The 15399-nt window shown below is 47.6% G+C and overlaps 2 protein-coding genes and 1 long non-coding RNA gene across 8 annotated transcripts; 2 read left to right on the forward strand and 1 right to left on the reverse strand.

Annotated features, from left to right (window-relative positions):
- The first annotated feature begins 1441 nt into the window (after window positions 1–1441).
- On the forward strand, window positions 1442–4552 carry LOC146276250 (uncharacterized). The gene is made up of 4 exons (XR_014762435.1): window positions 1442–2144; window positions 3320–3399; window positions 3813–3858; window positions 4088–4552. It is a non-coding gene; the product is annotated as an uncharacterized LOC146276250 (long non-coding RNA).
- A 1237-nt stretch (window positions 4553–5789) lies between these two features.
- lsm8 (LSM8 homolog, U6 small nuclear RNA associated) lies at window positions 5790–7064 on the forward strand. The gene is made up of 4 exons (XM_084701611.1): window positions 5790–5944; window positions 6167–6207; window positions 6489–6616; window positions 6792–7064. Exons 1-4 carry the CDS (start codon window positions 5914–5916, stop codon window positions 6880–6882), a joined length of 291 nt encoding a protein of 96 aa, XP_084557737.1. The 5' UTR covers window positions 5790–5913; the 3' UTR covers window positions 6883–7064.
- Window positions 7065–7695: 631 nt separating this feature from the next.
- tymp (thymidine phosphorylase) lies at window positions 7696–15317 on the reverse strand. Of its 6 annotated transcripts, none has more exons than XM_084701607.1 (10): window positions 15157–15302; window positions 14483–14677; window positions 14174–14376; window positions 13990–14088; window positions 13116–13713; window positions 12907–13025; window positions 12452–12614; window positions 10607–10834; window positions 8537–8677; window positions 7696–8204 (listed from the first exon to the last, which is right to left on the reverse strand). In XM_084701607.1, the coding sequence occupies exons 2-10, from the start codon at window positions 14616–14618 to the stop codon at window positions 8059–8061; spliced, it is 1833 nt and encodes a 610-aa protein (XP_084557733.1). In that variant the 5' UTR covers window positions 14619–14677; window positions 15157–15302; the 3' UTR covers window positions 7696–8058. The 6 variants fall into 6 exon arrangements, with proteins under 6 accessions (XP_084557733.1, XP_084557735.1, XP_084557731.1 ...); XM_084701609.1 differs by having other exon boundaries at window positions 13584–13713; window positions 15157–15296; XM_084701605.1 differs by having other exon boundaries at window positions 12907–13713; window positions 15157–15303.
- Between the last annotated feature and the right edge of the window lie 82 nt (window positions 15318–15399).

A 15399-nucleotide genomic window follows, 5' to 3' on the forward strand; every position in this document is an offset into this window, starting at 1 on the left:
GTGTAGGGTGTGTGTCTGTTGGGTGTGTGTCTGTTGGGTGTGTGTCTGTTGGGTGTGTGTCTGTTGGGTGTGTGTCTGTAGGGTGTGTGTCTGAAAGGTGTGTGTCTGTAGGGTGTGTGTCTGTAGGGTGTGTGTCTGTTGGGTGTGTGTCTGTTGGGTGTGTGTCTGTAGGGTGTGTGTCTGAAAGGTGTGTGTCTGTAGGGTGTGTGTCTGTAGGGTGTGTGTCTGAAAGGTGTGTGTCTGAAAGGTGTGTGTCTGTAGGGTGTGTGTCTGTTGGGTGTGTGTCTGTAGGGTGTGTGTCTGTTGGGTGTGTGTCTGTAGGGTGTGTGTCTGTAGGGTGTGTGTCTGAAAGGTGTGTGTCTGTTGGGTGTGTGTCTGAAAGGTGTGTGTCTGAAGGGTGTGTGTCTGTAGGGTGTGTGTCTGAAGGGTGTGTGTCTGTAGGGTTTGTGTGTGTGCAGTTTGTTGAATGTGTGTCAGCAGCAGCGGAGGGGATAAGCTGTAGAAAGTTCTAGAAATTAAAAAACGTTATCTCCTAGAAGCGAGTGTTGTATGGATACAATGCTTAATTCATGTATTCAGTGTTACTCAGTCAGGCAGATGGTCAGTATTTAATCTGCTCCATATGTTTCCACTGACACATGCATACTGAACACTCAGTCTTTACATATTAAGGGTATAATACCAAATCTGTACATGTATAGTGTGTGTGTGTGTATAATAATATATGTATACACTGTGTATAAACATATATATCCTGCAACAGTAGTCTGGGTATCTGTGTGTGTATCTACATGTCAGAGTGTTTGTCAGCAGGGTTGTGTTGATACAGGAAGATAAAACACACAGTCATCTGAAGTAAAGCAGGTTCAGAACTGCAGTGTGTGTGTGGAAATGGAGCGTGTGTGATAGTCTGTAATCCAGGCTGTGTTTTTCTCTCAGGTCAGTCTGAACCATCCAAAGAAGAAGAGTGAGTATCTGCTTCTGTCCCCTCGTGTCCTCATGTCCTTCTCACATCCAACTTCATTGCTGTTCCAAATCCTTGATTTATAAACCAAACCATGGACAATTCAGGGAAAATTTGACTAAATCTACAGAATGAGGATAATGAATATAATCAAAGAGGTTTGTTCTACAGTAATATTCAGACAGTAATATTTACTGTAAATGTAATAAACATGTTACTGAATGATTATTATCCTAAAACAGATTTACAGCACTTCTGCCCCTGGTCTCCCCCTTCCCAAAACTCTAGTTTGCAATATTTCTTCCACCTCACTGTTTAACCCAACAATTACTAACACACACACGCACTCTCTCTTCCTTTCTCTCACTCCCCCCCAATTCACTCACAAACTCCCTTTCGTCTCTCTGTCGTGTCTGTGTGTGTGTGTGTGTGTGTGTGTCACACACACACACACTCCACCTTGTTTGCCTTTGGGACCAGTACAATGAGTCACTGAAAGCACAGACACACCTGGTGACTAAGACAGAGCACAGACACACCTGGTGACTAACAGAGCACAGAAACACCTGGTGATTAAGACAGAGCACAGACACACCTGGTGACTAACAGAGCACAGACACACCTGGTGACTAACAGAGCACAGACACACCTGGTGATTAAGACAGAGCACAGACACACCTGGTGACTAACAGAGCACAGACACACCTGGTGACTAACAGAGCACAGACACACCTGGTGACTAAGACAGAGCACAGACACACCTGGTGACTAACAGAGCACAGACACACCTGGTGACTAACAGAGCACAGACACACCTGGTGACTAAGACAGAGCACAGACACACCTGGTGACTAACAGAGCACAGACACACCTGGTGACTAACAGAGCACAGACACACCTGGTGACTAACAGAGCACAGACACACCTGGTGACTAAGACAGAGCACAGACACACCTGGTGACTAACAGAGCACAGACACACCTGGTGACTAACCGAGCACAGACACACGTAGGTATAACATACCAAGAACAATTTCCTAGAATTACTGATTAAGGCTGCTGGCACAAACTGAATTGTTTACCGTCTGGGAGATGTTGTGTGTGTGTGTGTGTGTGTGTGTTGCTGCTGACTTGTGTATCTGCAGGACGGAGGAACCTTCTGCAGAGGACGAGAGGAGGATGTGAGTTCCTGTGGGTGTGTTTGTTACAGTGACTATGGTGTGTGTTTGTTACAGTGACTATGGTGGTGTGTGTTTGTTACAGTGACTATGGTGGTGTGTGTGTGTTACAGTGACTATGGAGTGTGTGTTTGTTACAGTGACTATGGTGGTGTGTTTGTTACAGTGACTATGGTGGTGTGTGTGTGTTACAGTGACTATGGTGGTGTGTGTGTGTTACAGTGACTATGGTGTGTGTGTTTGTTACAGTGACTATGGTGGTGTGTGTGTTACAGTGACTATGGTGGTGTGTGTGTTACAGTGACTATGGTGGTGTGTGTGTTACAGTGACTATGGTGTGTGTGTTTGTTACAGTGACTATGGTGGTGTGTGTTTGTTACAGTGACTATGGTGGTGTGTGTGTGTTACAGTGACTATGAGGTGTGTGTTTGTTACAGTGACTATGGTGGTGTGTGTGTGTTACAGTGACTATGGTGGTGTGTGTGTGTGTGTTACAGTAACTATGGTGGTGTGTTTGTTACAGTGACTATGGTGGTGTGTGTGTGTTACAGTGACTATGAGGTGTGTGTTTGTTACAGTGACTATGGTGGTGTGTGTGTGTGTGTTACAGTGCCTATGGTGGTGTGTGTTTGTTACAGTGACTATGGTGGTGTGTGTTTGTTACAGTGACTATGGTGGTGTGTGTGTTACAGTGACTATGGTGGTGTGTGTGTTACAGTGACTATGGTGGTGTGTGTGTGTTACAGTGACTATGAGGTGTGTGTTTGTTACAGTGACTATGGTGGTGTGTGTGTTACAGTGACTATGGTGGTGTGTGTGTGTTACAGTGACTATGAGGTGTGTGTTTGTTACAGTGACTATGGTGGTGTGTGTGTTACAGTGACTATGGTGGTGTGTGTGTGTTACAGTGACTATGAGGTGTGTGTTTGTTACAGTGACTATGGTGGTGTGTGTGTTACAGTGACTATGGTGGTGTGTGTGTGTTACAGTGACTATGAGGTGTGTGTTTGTTACAGTGACTATGGTGGTGTGTGTGTGTGTGTGTGTTACAGTGCCTATGGTGGTGTGTGTGTGTGTGTTACAGTGACTATGGTGGTGTGTGTGTGTTACAGTAACTATGGTGGTGTGTGTGTGTGTGTGTTACAGTAACTATGGTGGTGTGTGTGTGTGTGTTACAGTAACTATGGTGGTGTGTATGTGGGGATCCCAGCTGACCTTAGTGGTGTACCTGCTGTGCTGTTCCCCTCGTCACACACAGGTATGTGACATCACCCATGACATCACAGCTGCGCTCCACATTAATGTCCAACCCTCCCCTCCCTCTCTCTTTTCTCTCTCTCTCCCTCTCTCTCTCTACCCCCTTTTTATATACACACAACCAATTCTCAATTTCCTGTCTGGAATCTGAGGTCAGGAGGGAGCATGAGAGAGGAGAGAGAGGAAAGAGGATGAGAGAGGGAGAGAGAGAGTGAGAGACAGAGTAAAGTTCCTCTCCAAGCTGCTGCTCAGCAGATTATATGTGTGTGTTTAGGGACTGAGAAGGAGGTGATGATTGTCTCCTGAGGGATTTAGTAGTTGCTTGGAGTTGCAGGTTTATTTGAGGGTAATGCTTATATATTAATGAAGCTGTGTGTGTGTGTGTGTGTGTTCGTCACCTCCCTGCCTCCCCAGACACTAAGTGAATCCACAACAAACGGTTCTGCTGCTACCTGCTCAGGTGGGTTGGCGTCCCAAATGCATCGTAACCACGACAGGAAGTAGCATGGTCACCACGACAGGAAGGAACAGGAGTTGCTTGTCACTGTGTCATCCTACACTAACTAACCTCCCATCTAGGAGAGAGGGGGGAGGGAGAAGGAATGGGAAGAGAGGTAGAAGGGGAAAGAGCGAGGGAAGAGGAGAGATTTAAGGATGGATCTGTGTAATTCCTCTGATCTGACTTCCAGGGGAGCAGTAGAATCCTGGGGGAGCCAATCACCTGTCAGCTCCTGAGGTCATGAGGTCAGGACTGGTCTGGGATCAGGATGCAAGTCTGCCATGGGAAGTAGATCACCTGGACAGGAAGTAGACCTGAACAGACTGACTGTAAACTCCAGTTGTCACTCTTTGTTCATCACTTCTGAACTGAGCTGAAGGGTTAGAGACTGTGACAGTCCTCCCCACACCAGCTCCTCCAACCACCTCTGCTACCTGACCACACCAGCTCTCCCAACCACCTCTGCTACCTTACCGGCTGCCAGCCCCCCATCCATCCCCACCGGCTCAGGGCCCCCAGACAGCCAATCAGCAGTAGGAGGCTACACAGTATGCAATGCAGTCAGAAAATATATATGTTTTAGTGAGAACTTGGCGCTAGAAGCCAGATGCATTTTTTCTGTCCAACTGTCACAATAAAGCCCTTCTGTACTGTAGCTCTGTGTGGAACACATCTTGTTTATTGTCTTAGATGCAGAGATGGCAAAAGTACACACATCCTTCAATCAAGTAGAAGTACAGATACTCATGTTTAAAAAGTATGGGCTCTGACATACTGAAGTAAAAAGCAGTCATTAATACTACCTGTTGGACCTCACATATTAATACAGTAGGTGTGTTCGACTTCATGCAGCGCTGCCTTGAAGCTGAGAATGCCATTGGCTGCTTCAAGTCAGCCGGGCTGCAGGCGAAGCCGGCGCTTCATGAAGTCGAACGCAGCTAATAATTCAAAATGACACTATAGACACGCAGTGCATTTGCTAGGAATCCTTGTTGACACCGACAATCTCCCTCATATTCGGCCATGGTCATTTTTTTTGGTCACACAACAGGAAATGTCTTGTTTTTTTCAAAACTTTTTTTTCTTGTTGCCTTCTGCCTTGCTCCATGGTAGCTTCTTGCTCCATGGTAGCTTCTTGCTCCATGGTAGCTTCTTGCTCCATGGTAGCTTCATAGACCAGCTTACGTTTGTTGTGCGTAATAGGCAGGAAATGAAAAAAGGCGTGCAATGACAATAAGTAATATTGATCATGCCACCAAATACAGATTCAAACTTAAGTAACGAGTCAGGTTTGAAAATGTACTGATTTTTGTGTATAGAAAATGTAGTGACTAAAAAATTGTAAAGTCCTGAAACCAGACAAATCTACTTAAGTAGATTAAGTACGTTTTCAGGCGTTCCATGTGTAGGCCTACTGTGTGTAAATAATCACTTTATTTTCTGACGTCCTATACAAATGTTGAGCTGCAGGTTTGTGTGCGTTATAGCCGTGACACCTGGTTGATAGTGACATTTACATGCAGCTAGGGATAAATATGCTAATCGCTCAGCAATGTAACCTTTTACAACCAGCAATCAAGCACCCTAAGGCCACTAGCATTTCCCTGTCTCTCTCTCTCTCTCTCATATCCTTGATTTGTGGATTGATGAAACTATTAACCACATCATCCCTTAATTTGTCTATAATCTTTAAAAAAAATATTTTTAACTGTCCCGTTTGTAATGGTAGTCTTAGTGTTATATAACATACAGGTAACATACAACAACAATAAAAACAGACAAGAAACTATTTCAGAAATCCATTGTCCATCTGCTCGTTGATTTATTAACTGGGAATAACGACATAACGTTGTATGACACTGCTGTTCATCGTCGATTGTAAACTCGACAATCCTCTGGTAAGGTCTGGTTGCCGTAAGTCCTGCGTGTCGATGCAAGAGTTGATACCTGTTTTCATCTGTTGTTTCTGCTAAACCACCCCCGCCGAATTTGAACGTAGCGCACCGTTCATTAAACATGTCGACCGCCCTTGAGACCTACATCAACCGTATCCTTTGTTTGGTCTCGCATGAGAGGATAACGAGTTTTAATCGAGTCTTTTGTGTTTAGATCGGTGTTTTTTGGCCTGCTAGCGAGACATGCTATCTTGCTAGCCAAACATGAGTAGCCATCCACACAAACGGTAGCTATATTAGCTACCGTATGTATACACGATAATCTCGTGCTAGCTTCAACGCTTGAACAAATGTTTCCTTAACTCTCGTTTCAGGCACGGTTGCAATCATCACGTCTGACGGACGCATGATTGTAGTAAGTGTTGTTGCGCTGCTAGCCTTGTTGCTATGTTACCACTGCCTCTAGCTAGCTTCAGTATCTTAACGTCATCACCGCACACATAGCTTTCCAGTTTATGTTACATGAAACTGACACCCCAAACTTTAGACTTTACTTCCTCCTCCAAATGTCCACACAACTCGGAGTTGAGACCGCCTGTTTTTTAGTTGTTGTGCATGTTGCGTTGTAGTCCGCTAGCTAACAGAAATGTACTTAATCTGAACTAACGTGCCTAAAACGTTGTGTGTGTTTTGTAGGGCACGCTGAAGGGCTTTGACCAGACCATTAACCTGATTCTGGACGAGAGCCACGAGCGAGTATTCAGCTCCTCTCAGGGCGTGGAGCAGGTGGTGTTGGGCCTTTACATTGTCAGGGGAGACAACGTGTGAGTGACCTTTCACCTTTACCGCCAACCCTGACGACCTAGGACTCCTCAGCAGTAATAATGTTACAGATATGCAAGTAGTGTTCAAGAAGATTCTGTAAAGTTCCAAGTTTATTGTTAATTTGCTAAAGTCAAAAGTGGTCGTCTTGTTACTGAGGGTGTTTGTGTGTTTCAGGGCTGTGATTGGAGAGATTGACGAGGAGACAGACTCCAATCTGGACCTGGGCAACATCAGAGCAGAGCCCCTGAACTCAGTAGCCCACTAACCTGTCCCTGCCACTACTGTGTGTGTGTGTGTGTGTGTGTGTGTGTGTGTGTGTGTGTGTGTGTGTGTGTGGCTGAGAGTTCCACTTTCTCTGTCACCCCTCTCCCTCACCTCTCATCTCTCTGAGGTCAGACTCATGAGACTGTTCAGTTGTTTTTTTTATTATTAAAAACTTTAAATTGATGTTTTATTGCATTCTTACACACACACACACACACACCATATTCACTAACTCAAATTATTCCCAAACCAGCATATGCTCAGAGAGGAGCAGCGAGGGGCAGCAGAAGGCAGGAGGCTGCCAGGTCAGTGTTAAGAGTCTCTGTGGGGAACACATGCAGGGCCATGCTGGTGTTGGGTACAGTGGGCAGGTGTCATGTTCATGTTTCACCACTAGGTGGCGGGAGAGCACCTTAATTGAGGCATCCCAGAAGAATTGGGTTTGGAGAATGGAGCTCTGTGATTCTGCTGCTTTGGTCCCTTACACCCTTTCAACCAGTGCTCTAGAAAGAAGCAATCTAATCTACACGCAACCAGTATTCCAGTATGAAGTAGTTCAGTGTAGTACAGGGAAACGCTCCTCAGTCTGTCCAGACCAAGTGAAGGTTCTATTGGGACCTAGATACGTTTCTCAAATAGTTATCAAATTAAATCCTGAAGAAGCAACCGTTATTCTCCATACTACGACATTGTCCCATCATGTGTGTCATTTAAATCACTTCACAAAACTCCATCAACGCATGTTAGGAGACGTAGCGCAGAAGTGAGAGAAGGTGTGTGCAAAGGTCAGACAAGTCAATACACAACATCGAGCTTTCAAAGTAGACAGACAAATATACCTTTATCCTTCCCGCAGGGAGGGTCACTACCTTGTGTAGTAACAACACATTTAAGAATAACGCCCCAAATCATAGCACATGTTACATTTTAATGGTTTGGTTCTTTGGGGGGAAAATAGGTTATTCATTGGACATCTCTGAATTCTAGTTGTGCACTCCTGATTTAGTATGAAGTAGTTAGTCTAGTATGTAGTGGAAGTAGTGTGTGTGTGTGTGTGTCCTGTTTTACGCTAGGTCCACATCCTCCAGTCTGAACTTTGAGTTTCACCGCTATTTCTAGAAATGTTTAACATCTGAACTTTAAAATCTGAGAGTTCAGAGATTGTGTGTGTAAATTCCTAAGGAAGGATGGTTTCTGCCACCAGAGAGTGTGTGTATGTGTGCTGCGGTGAGGGGGTCCCGAGGGTCAGGATGTCCTGCAGCAGCAGTGTCTGGGCTGGACTCAGAGCCGGGCTCTCGTAGTGGACACGCAGCCAGGGCTGACCTGAAGGGACACGTGTGTCAGACCAGGCCGCAAGGCTGCAAGGCTGCAAGGCCACAAGGCTGCAAGGCCGCAAGGCTGCAAGGCCACAAGGCTGCAAGGCCACAATCATCATACGTATGGGGGGGGGTACATCCCCTCCCCAATATTCAAATCTGGTTTCCCCCCCAATAAAAATGTGCTACGCTACGACAGGCAACCACGCACGCTGTCCGAAATGATCATAAATGTAATTCATCCCCCCCAATGTTGACTCCATGGCTACAGCCTTGCCATGCCATGTAAAACATCACATCTCGCTGGACACCTTTGAACCTCACATACACACTTCTCACCTTTGTCTACCTGCTCTCCTAAAGATACCAGAAGCTCCGCCCCCACACTGTGATTGATTGGTTCCCCAGCCTTTGAACGCCCCGCCCCCAAACTGTGCAGCACCTCAGCCAGAACCATCCCATCTACGTCCAACACCGTGCCTGCACACACACACACACACACACACCACATGTTAGTATACACACACACACACCACATGTTAGTATACACACACACACAAATATATATACATACAGTGGGTGAAATGAGTATTGAACACTTCACCATTTTTCTCAGTAAATATATTTCCAAAGGTGCTATTGACATGACATTTTCACCAAATGTTGGTAACAAACCAAATAATCCATACGTACAAAGAAACCAAAACAAATAAATTCAGAAATTAAGTTGTGTAATAATGTGAACTGACACAGGGAGAAAGTATTGAACACGCTTACTGATATTTATCTAGTACTTTGTACAAAAGCCTTTGTTGGTAATGACAGCTTCAAGACACCTCCTGTATGGAGAAACTAGTGGCTCTGGTGTGATGTTGGTCCACTCTTCCACACAAGTCTTTAAATCTTGAAGTTCTTTCCATGGATTTTCAATGGCATTTAAGGCAGGTGATTGGCTGGGCCATTCTAGAAGCTTTCAGTTTTTTCTTTTAAACCAATTGAGTTTCCTTGGCTGTGTGTTTGGGATCTGAAATGTCCACCCTCGTTTCATCTTCATCATCCTGGTAGATGGCAGCAGATTTTTGTCAATAATGTCTCTGTAAATGTGTCCATTCATCCTTCCTTCAATGGTGTGTAGTTCACCATGATGTTACCACCTCCAAACTTCACTGTTGGGTGATGTGCATTGCCATTTCTCCTCCAAACATGGTGTGTATTTTGGCATCCAAACAGTTGCTCTCATCTGACCACACCATATTCTCCCAGCATTTCGCCGGCTTTTCCAAATGTTGTGCAGCAAACTTGAAACAAGCTTCAACAAGCTTTTTTCTCAGCAATGGAGTCTGGCTTGGTGAGCATGCTTACAGGCCATGGCGGTGGAGTGGATTACTTACTTACTTCTTTGAGACAACAGTACCTGCTCATTCCAGGTCTTTTTGAAGCTCTCCACAAGTGGTCCTTGGCTCTTGGACGTCTCTTCTGATTGTTCTTCTCGCTCCTCTGTCAGAGATTTTGTGACACTTAACATCGAGCACTTGCTTGAGGCAAATTTATGTTGAAATGATAATGATTGTCTTTCCACTTCCGTCTTATGGCCCTGGCAGTGCTCACTGGAACATTCAGAAGCTGAGACATGCGCCTGTAACCAATGCCATCGTTATGTTATGCAACAATTAGGTTGCGAAGGTCTTAGCTCTTTGCTTTGACCCATCATGAGATGTGTCTTGTGTGACACCTTGGCAATGAGACCTTTATGTAGACCATCCGTTGGGGCTGAACCAGATGATATTCATTTGCACTGACAGGGGGCTGGATAGTTTTTTAATTACTGATAGATTTGCTTTATTTTAATTACTGACAATTGTTGTCTTGGCCTTTCATGCCTTTTTGCACCTCCCTTTCTTTGTGTTCAATTATACTATTTCCTGTGTTATTTCACCGTATTACACAACTTGATTCCTGAATTTATTTGTTTTGGTTTCTTTGTATGTATGGATTATTTGGGTTGTAACCAACATCTGGTGAAAATGTCATGTCAATAGCACCTTTGGAAATATTTTTACTGAGAAAAATGTTGACGTGTTCAATACTTATTTCACCCGCTGTATGCACACATATATACTGATGTACAAATACTGAAGATCTGAGTAAATGAGAACGTGGATATTTACATGTGTGTATGTGGATATTTACATTTGTGCACCCTGTCTGTGTCTCCAGCTCAGTCTGGTTCTGGGCCTGTGTGTGTGTGTGTGTTTGCATGCTTGCGTGTGTGTGTTTGCATGCTTGCGTGTGTGTGTTTGCATGCTTGCGTGTGTGTGTTTGCATGCTTGCGTGTGTGTGTTTGCATGCTTGCGTGTGTGTGTTTGCATGCTTGCGTGTGTGTGTTTGCATGCTTGCGTGTGTGTGCACCCTGTCTGTGGGTCTCCAGCTCAGTCTGGTTCTGGGCTCGTCTCAGGACACTGTAATCTTCCGAGTGGGCGGAGCAGAGGGAGCGAGCCACGTGATTGGCTACTCCCTGAGCCTGCATCATGGCCTGGAACTTGACGAGGGCAGAGCCGTCCTGCAGGGTCCTAGCAACCACCTTCTTACCCTCCTCCAGACTGCCGGATCTGGAGCTCATCACCAGCAGCAGACCACCTACACACACACACAGACCACAAGATGTGAAGCCGAGGGGCTGATCTGGGCAGGGTGCTGAGTGTGTTCAGGCCCAGCCAGCGGCCCGGTAGTTCTGATGCCCACATTCTGTCAGGTCAGAACAAACACGGCAGAAACGCACAGACATTCATATGTAACTACATCCTGTCAGCCGGTTACCAGCCTGTACAAAGTCCACGAGGTTCCCCCAGAGACAGACACCTGTGTGAGTGTTGGGAGACTGTTAATGCCTCATCTGTCTTGTCTGGGTTATGTGTTCCTGTCCTGTGTCCCTGTGTCCCTGTGTTCCTGTCCTGTGTCCCTGTGTCCCTGTGTCCCTGTCCTGTGTCCCTGTCCTGTGTCCCTGTCCTGTGTCCCTGTGTTCCTGTCCTGTGTCCCTGTCCTGTGTCCCTGTGTCCCTGTCCTGTGTCCCTGTCCTGTGTCCCTGTCCTGTGTCCCTGTGTCCCTGTGTTCCTGTCCTGTGTTCCTGTCCTGTGTCCCTGTGTCCCTGTCCTGTGTCCCTGTGTCCCTGTCCTGTGTCCCTGTGTCCCTGTGTCCCTGTCCTGTGTCCCTGTGTCCCTGTGTCCCTGTGTTCCTGTCCTGTGTCCCTGTGTTCCTGTCCTGTGTCCCTGTCCTGTGTCTCTGTGTTCCTGTGTCCCTGTCCTGTGTCCCTGTGTCCCTGTGTTCCTGTCCTGTGTCCCTGTCCTGTGTCCCTGTGTTCCTGTCCTGTGTCCCTGTGTCCCTGTCCTGTGTCCCTGTGTTCCTGTCCTGTGTCCCTGTCCTGTGTCCCTGTGTCCCTGTGTTCCTGTCCTGTGTCCTGTGTCCCTGTGCCCCTGTGTCCCTGTGTCCCTGTGTTCCTGTCCCTGTGTTCCTGTCCTGTGTCCCTGTGTCCCTGTGTCCCTGTCCTGTGTCCCTGTGCCCCTGTGTCCCTGTGTTCCTGTCCCTGTGTTTCTGTCCTGTGTCCCTGTGTCCCTGTGTCCCTGTCCTGTGTCCCTGTGCCCCTGTGCCCCTGTGTCCCTGTCCTGTGTCCCTGTGTCCCTGTGTCCCTGTCCTGTGTCCCTGTCCTGTGTCCCTGTGTTCCTGTCCTGTGTCCCTGTGTCCCTGTCCTGTGTCCCTGTGTTCCTGTCCTGTGTCCCTGTCCTGTGTCCCTGTGTCCCTGTGTCCCTGTGTCCCTGTGTTCCTGTCCTGTGTCCCTGTGTCCCTGTGTCCCTGTGTTCCTGTCCTGTGTCCCTGTCCTGTGTCCCTGTGTCCCTGTGTCCCTGTGTTCCTGTCCTGTGTCCCTGTGTCCCTGTCCTGTGTCCCTGTGTTCCTGTCCCTGTGTTCCTGTCCTGTGTCCCTGTGTCCCTGTGTTCCTGTCCCTGTGTTCCTGTCCTGTGTCCCTGTGTCCCTGTGTCCCTGTCCTGTGTCCCTGTGCCCCTGTGTCCCTGTCCTGTGTCCCTGTGTCCCTGTGTCCCTGTCCTGTGTCCCTGTCCTGTTTTCCTGTCCTGTTTTCCTCTCCTGTGTCCTTCGCAGGAGAGATGTGGCAGAACCAGGAGTTCACTGACCTGGATATGTTGCATAACCAGCTTTCTGGAATAGTCCCAAGTCAGTTAAGTGTGTGTGGTGTGTGTGTGTTACCCAGGGTGGTGACCAGGTCTATCAGGGTGTGGGAGCCCCTCCCCTTCAGGGTCTCCAGAGACTCGACCACCTCCAGGCTGTTTCCCACGCAGCGGCCAATCGGAGCGTCCATATGGCTAAGGACTGCCCCCGTCCGCATGCCCAGGCTGTTCCCCACCGTCACCTGCACGTCACCGTGGTGACAGGAGTAACTATGGTGACTAATGTAAGACTGGTAGCATAGCATCTGGTGTCTGAGGTTCCAAGGATTATTATTACAGTTAGGGTTAGGGGTCAGGTGTTGTCAGGGGTTACCAGGGGGTATGTGGGTCAGGGGTCACCAGGGGTTATGTGGGGTCAGGGGTCACCAGGGATTTTGTGGGGTCAGGGGTCACCAGGGGTTATGTGGGGTAAGGGGTCACCAGGGGTAATGTGGGGTAAGGGGTCACCAGGGGTTATGTGGGGTAAGGGGTTACCAGGGACTGGGCCAGGTTCTTGGCGCTGGCCAGGTCCTTGTACAGAGCTGCTCTCCCAAACTTCACATCCAGAACCAGAGCGCTCAGAGACTCAGCACCCTTCTTAGAGATGATGGAGCCTGTACACACACACACACACACACGATTTTCATTGTCTCCCTCCTGTCTCCTACCAGTGATGAGGGGGAGGCTGTCCTCCCGTCTCCTACCAGTGATGAGAGGGAGGCTGTCCTCTCGTCTCCTACCAGTGATGAGGGGGAGGCTGTCCTCCCGTCTCCTACCAGTGATGAGAGGGAGGCTGTCCTCTCGTCTCTTACCAGTGATGAGGGGGAGGCTGTCCTCCCGTCTCCTACCAGTGATGAGAGGGAGGCTGTCCTCTCGTCTCCTACCAGTGATGAGGGGGAGGCTGTCCTCCCGTCTCCTACCAGTGATGAGAGGGAGGCTGTCCTCTCGTCTCCTACCAGTGATGAGAGGGAGGCTGTCCTCCTGTCTCCTACCAGTGATGAGAGGGAGGCTGTCCTCCTGTCTCCTACCAGTGATGAGAGGGAGGCTGTCCTCTCGTCTCCTACCAGTGATGAGAGGGAGGCTGTCCTCCTGTCTCCTACCAGTGATGAGAGGGAGGCTGTCCTCCTGTCTCCTACCAGTGATGAGAGGGAGGCTGTCCTCCCGTCTCCTACCAGTGATGAGAGGGAGGCTGTCCACCGTGGAGGTAGCGTCTCTCAGTGCGTACAGAACCTTGTCTGCAGGGACCAGCGTCTCCGTCTGGCCCACAATGCAACAGCCCACCTCCGCCAAGATCCTCTGGAGCTGCACACACATACACACCATTGTTAAAAAACACACACTTGAGAGAGACATACAGAGAGAGATAGAGAGAGAGATAGAGAGAGATAGAGAGAGAGATAGAGAGAGATAGAGAGAGATAGAGAGAGAGATAGAGAGAGAGAGAGAGAGAGAGAGAGAGAGAGAGAGAGAGAGAGAGAGAGAGAGAGAGAGAGAGAGAGAGAGAGAGAGAGAGAGAGAGAGAGAGAGAGAGAGAGAGAGAGAGAGAGAGAGAGAGAGAGAGAGAGAGAGAGCTGTGACCTGCTGGACTGGCTGGTAGATGTTGAATCCTGGGATGGACTCCAGCTTGTCCAGGGTGCCACCTGTGTGTGCCAGACCTCTACCACTGATCATGGGGACCTGCACAGACACAGGAATACAGGCTCCACCCACAATATGTACACTGGCAGACACACACAGACCCCCCCTCCCCACACACACACACCTTGCAACCACAGGCAGCCAGGGCGGGGGCCAGCACCAGGCTGACCTTGTCTCCCACCCCCCCTGTGGAGTGCTTGTCCACCACAAGCCCCTCCCACTCCGCTGGCCATGACATCACTTCCCCCGACAGCATCATTTCCTTTGTCAGTGCATGAGTCTCCTCCGTCTCCATCCCCTTCTGCCAGATCGCCATTAGCATCGCTCCTGCACACACACACACACACACAGGAAAGTTCATGTCATTAAATAACACACGGCCCACAACGGTGAGATAATGTGAGAGACAGAATGTGTGTGTGCGTACGCCCACCAATTTGACTTTCTTGGATTGTCTTCAATTTGACGCCTTGCACGAAGTCTCTTATCTCCCGCTCAGTGAGTTGACCCCCGTCTCGTTTCTTCCGGATCAGCTCCTGGTACGTGGCTGAAGTTTGTGCATGCGACATCTCCGCGGTCGGACGGTCTCACAGGTGCGCGTGACAGACAAAACTGACTTTTGCATTCGCTAAAAACATACAGACTACAAAGGTAAATCAATTATATAATCACAATATCTAATCTTGTATACCAGCAAAATATTGGCGAAATAAGGTTACCCCAGTAGTTTATATATTTTTGGATGATAAAACAATCATTATTTATAGTCTGTTACACACATTCTACCTATACATTTAGTTTGACAGAACTGAACTTTGGAAACGACGCTTGAAACACCAGAGGCAGCTGATCATACAGTTGCTGCGTATTAACTCACTCACCCATCTAGGAAAACTATACAAGGTTTGTCTTTATACAAGTGAATGTGCAATATTTTAATAATGAAATAATTTGCACATCTGACGCTTTTAAGTAATGTTCTGATAAATGAACCTCAATAGGCTACAGCAAAGCAAGAATGAATATAACTAGGCTACTTTACAAAAACAGGTGCTAAAACTTTGGTTCCAAATTGACCATTTGATTTGATTGCGTCAAATAGCCTACCGTGTATTTCCCCTTGGTACTTCTCTTCGTCGCTTTGGAAATAAAAGCGTCTTGTAGGAATAAATGAATTTAATCTAAATTGTCTAAAGGTTTTTTTTTTTTTTCTTGAACGTTTTACGTTTTTGCGCCCTGACGCTGATGTTGGTGCTGGTCAGCTTGCTTTGTTGGAAAGTCAACTGCAGGCTACAAAATGATAAGTCAGTTATTAACCAATAGGACACATAATATCACGTGTCTCTTCGG

The sequence above is a fragment of the Hypomesus nipponensis genome, chromosome 7 (genome assembly GCF_054491055.1).
Source record: "Hypomesus nipponensis isolate SF chromosome 7, ASM5449105v1, whole genome shotgun sequence".
NCBI lineage: Eukaryota > Metazoa > Chordata > Actinopteri > Osmeriformes > Osmeridae > Hypomesus > Hypomesus nipponensis.

What these genes read in the sequence shown, in the direction of transcription:
- lsm8 (XM_084701611.1), top strand. Translation starts at nt 5,914, where the DNA reads ATGTCGACCGCCCTTGAGACCTACATCAACC. An exon ending in CCTTGAGACCTACATCAACC is followed by an intron (nt 5,945 to 6,166) that starts GTATCCTTTGTT and finishes CTCTCGTTTCAG; the next exon opens with GCACGGTTGCAATCATCACG. An exon ending in CTGACGGACGCATGATTGTA is followed by an intron (nt 6,208 to 6,488) that starts GTAAGTGTTGTT and finishes TGTGTTTTGTAG; the next exon opens with GGCACGCTGAAGGGCTTTGA.
- tymp (XM_084701605.1), bottom strand. Translation starts at nt 14,618, where the DNA reads ATGTCGCATGCACAAACTTCAGCCACGTACCAGGAGCTGATCCGGAAG. An exon ending in TGGCTGCCTGTGGTTGCAAG is followed by an intron (nt 14,089 to 14,173) that starts GTGTGTGTGTGT and finishes GTGTCTGTGCAG; the next exon opens with GTCCCCATGATCAGTGGTAG. An exon ending in TCTACCAGCCAGTCCAGCAG is followed by an intron (nt 13,714 to 13,989) that starts GTCACAGCTCTC and finishes ATGTGTGTGCAG; the next exon opens with CTCCAGAGGATCTTGGCGGA.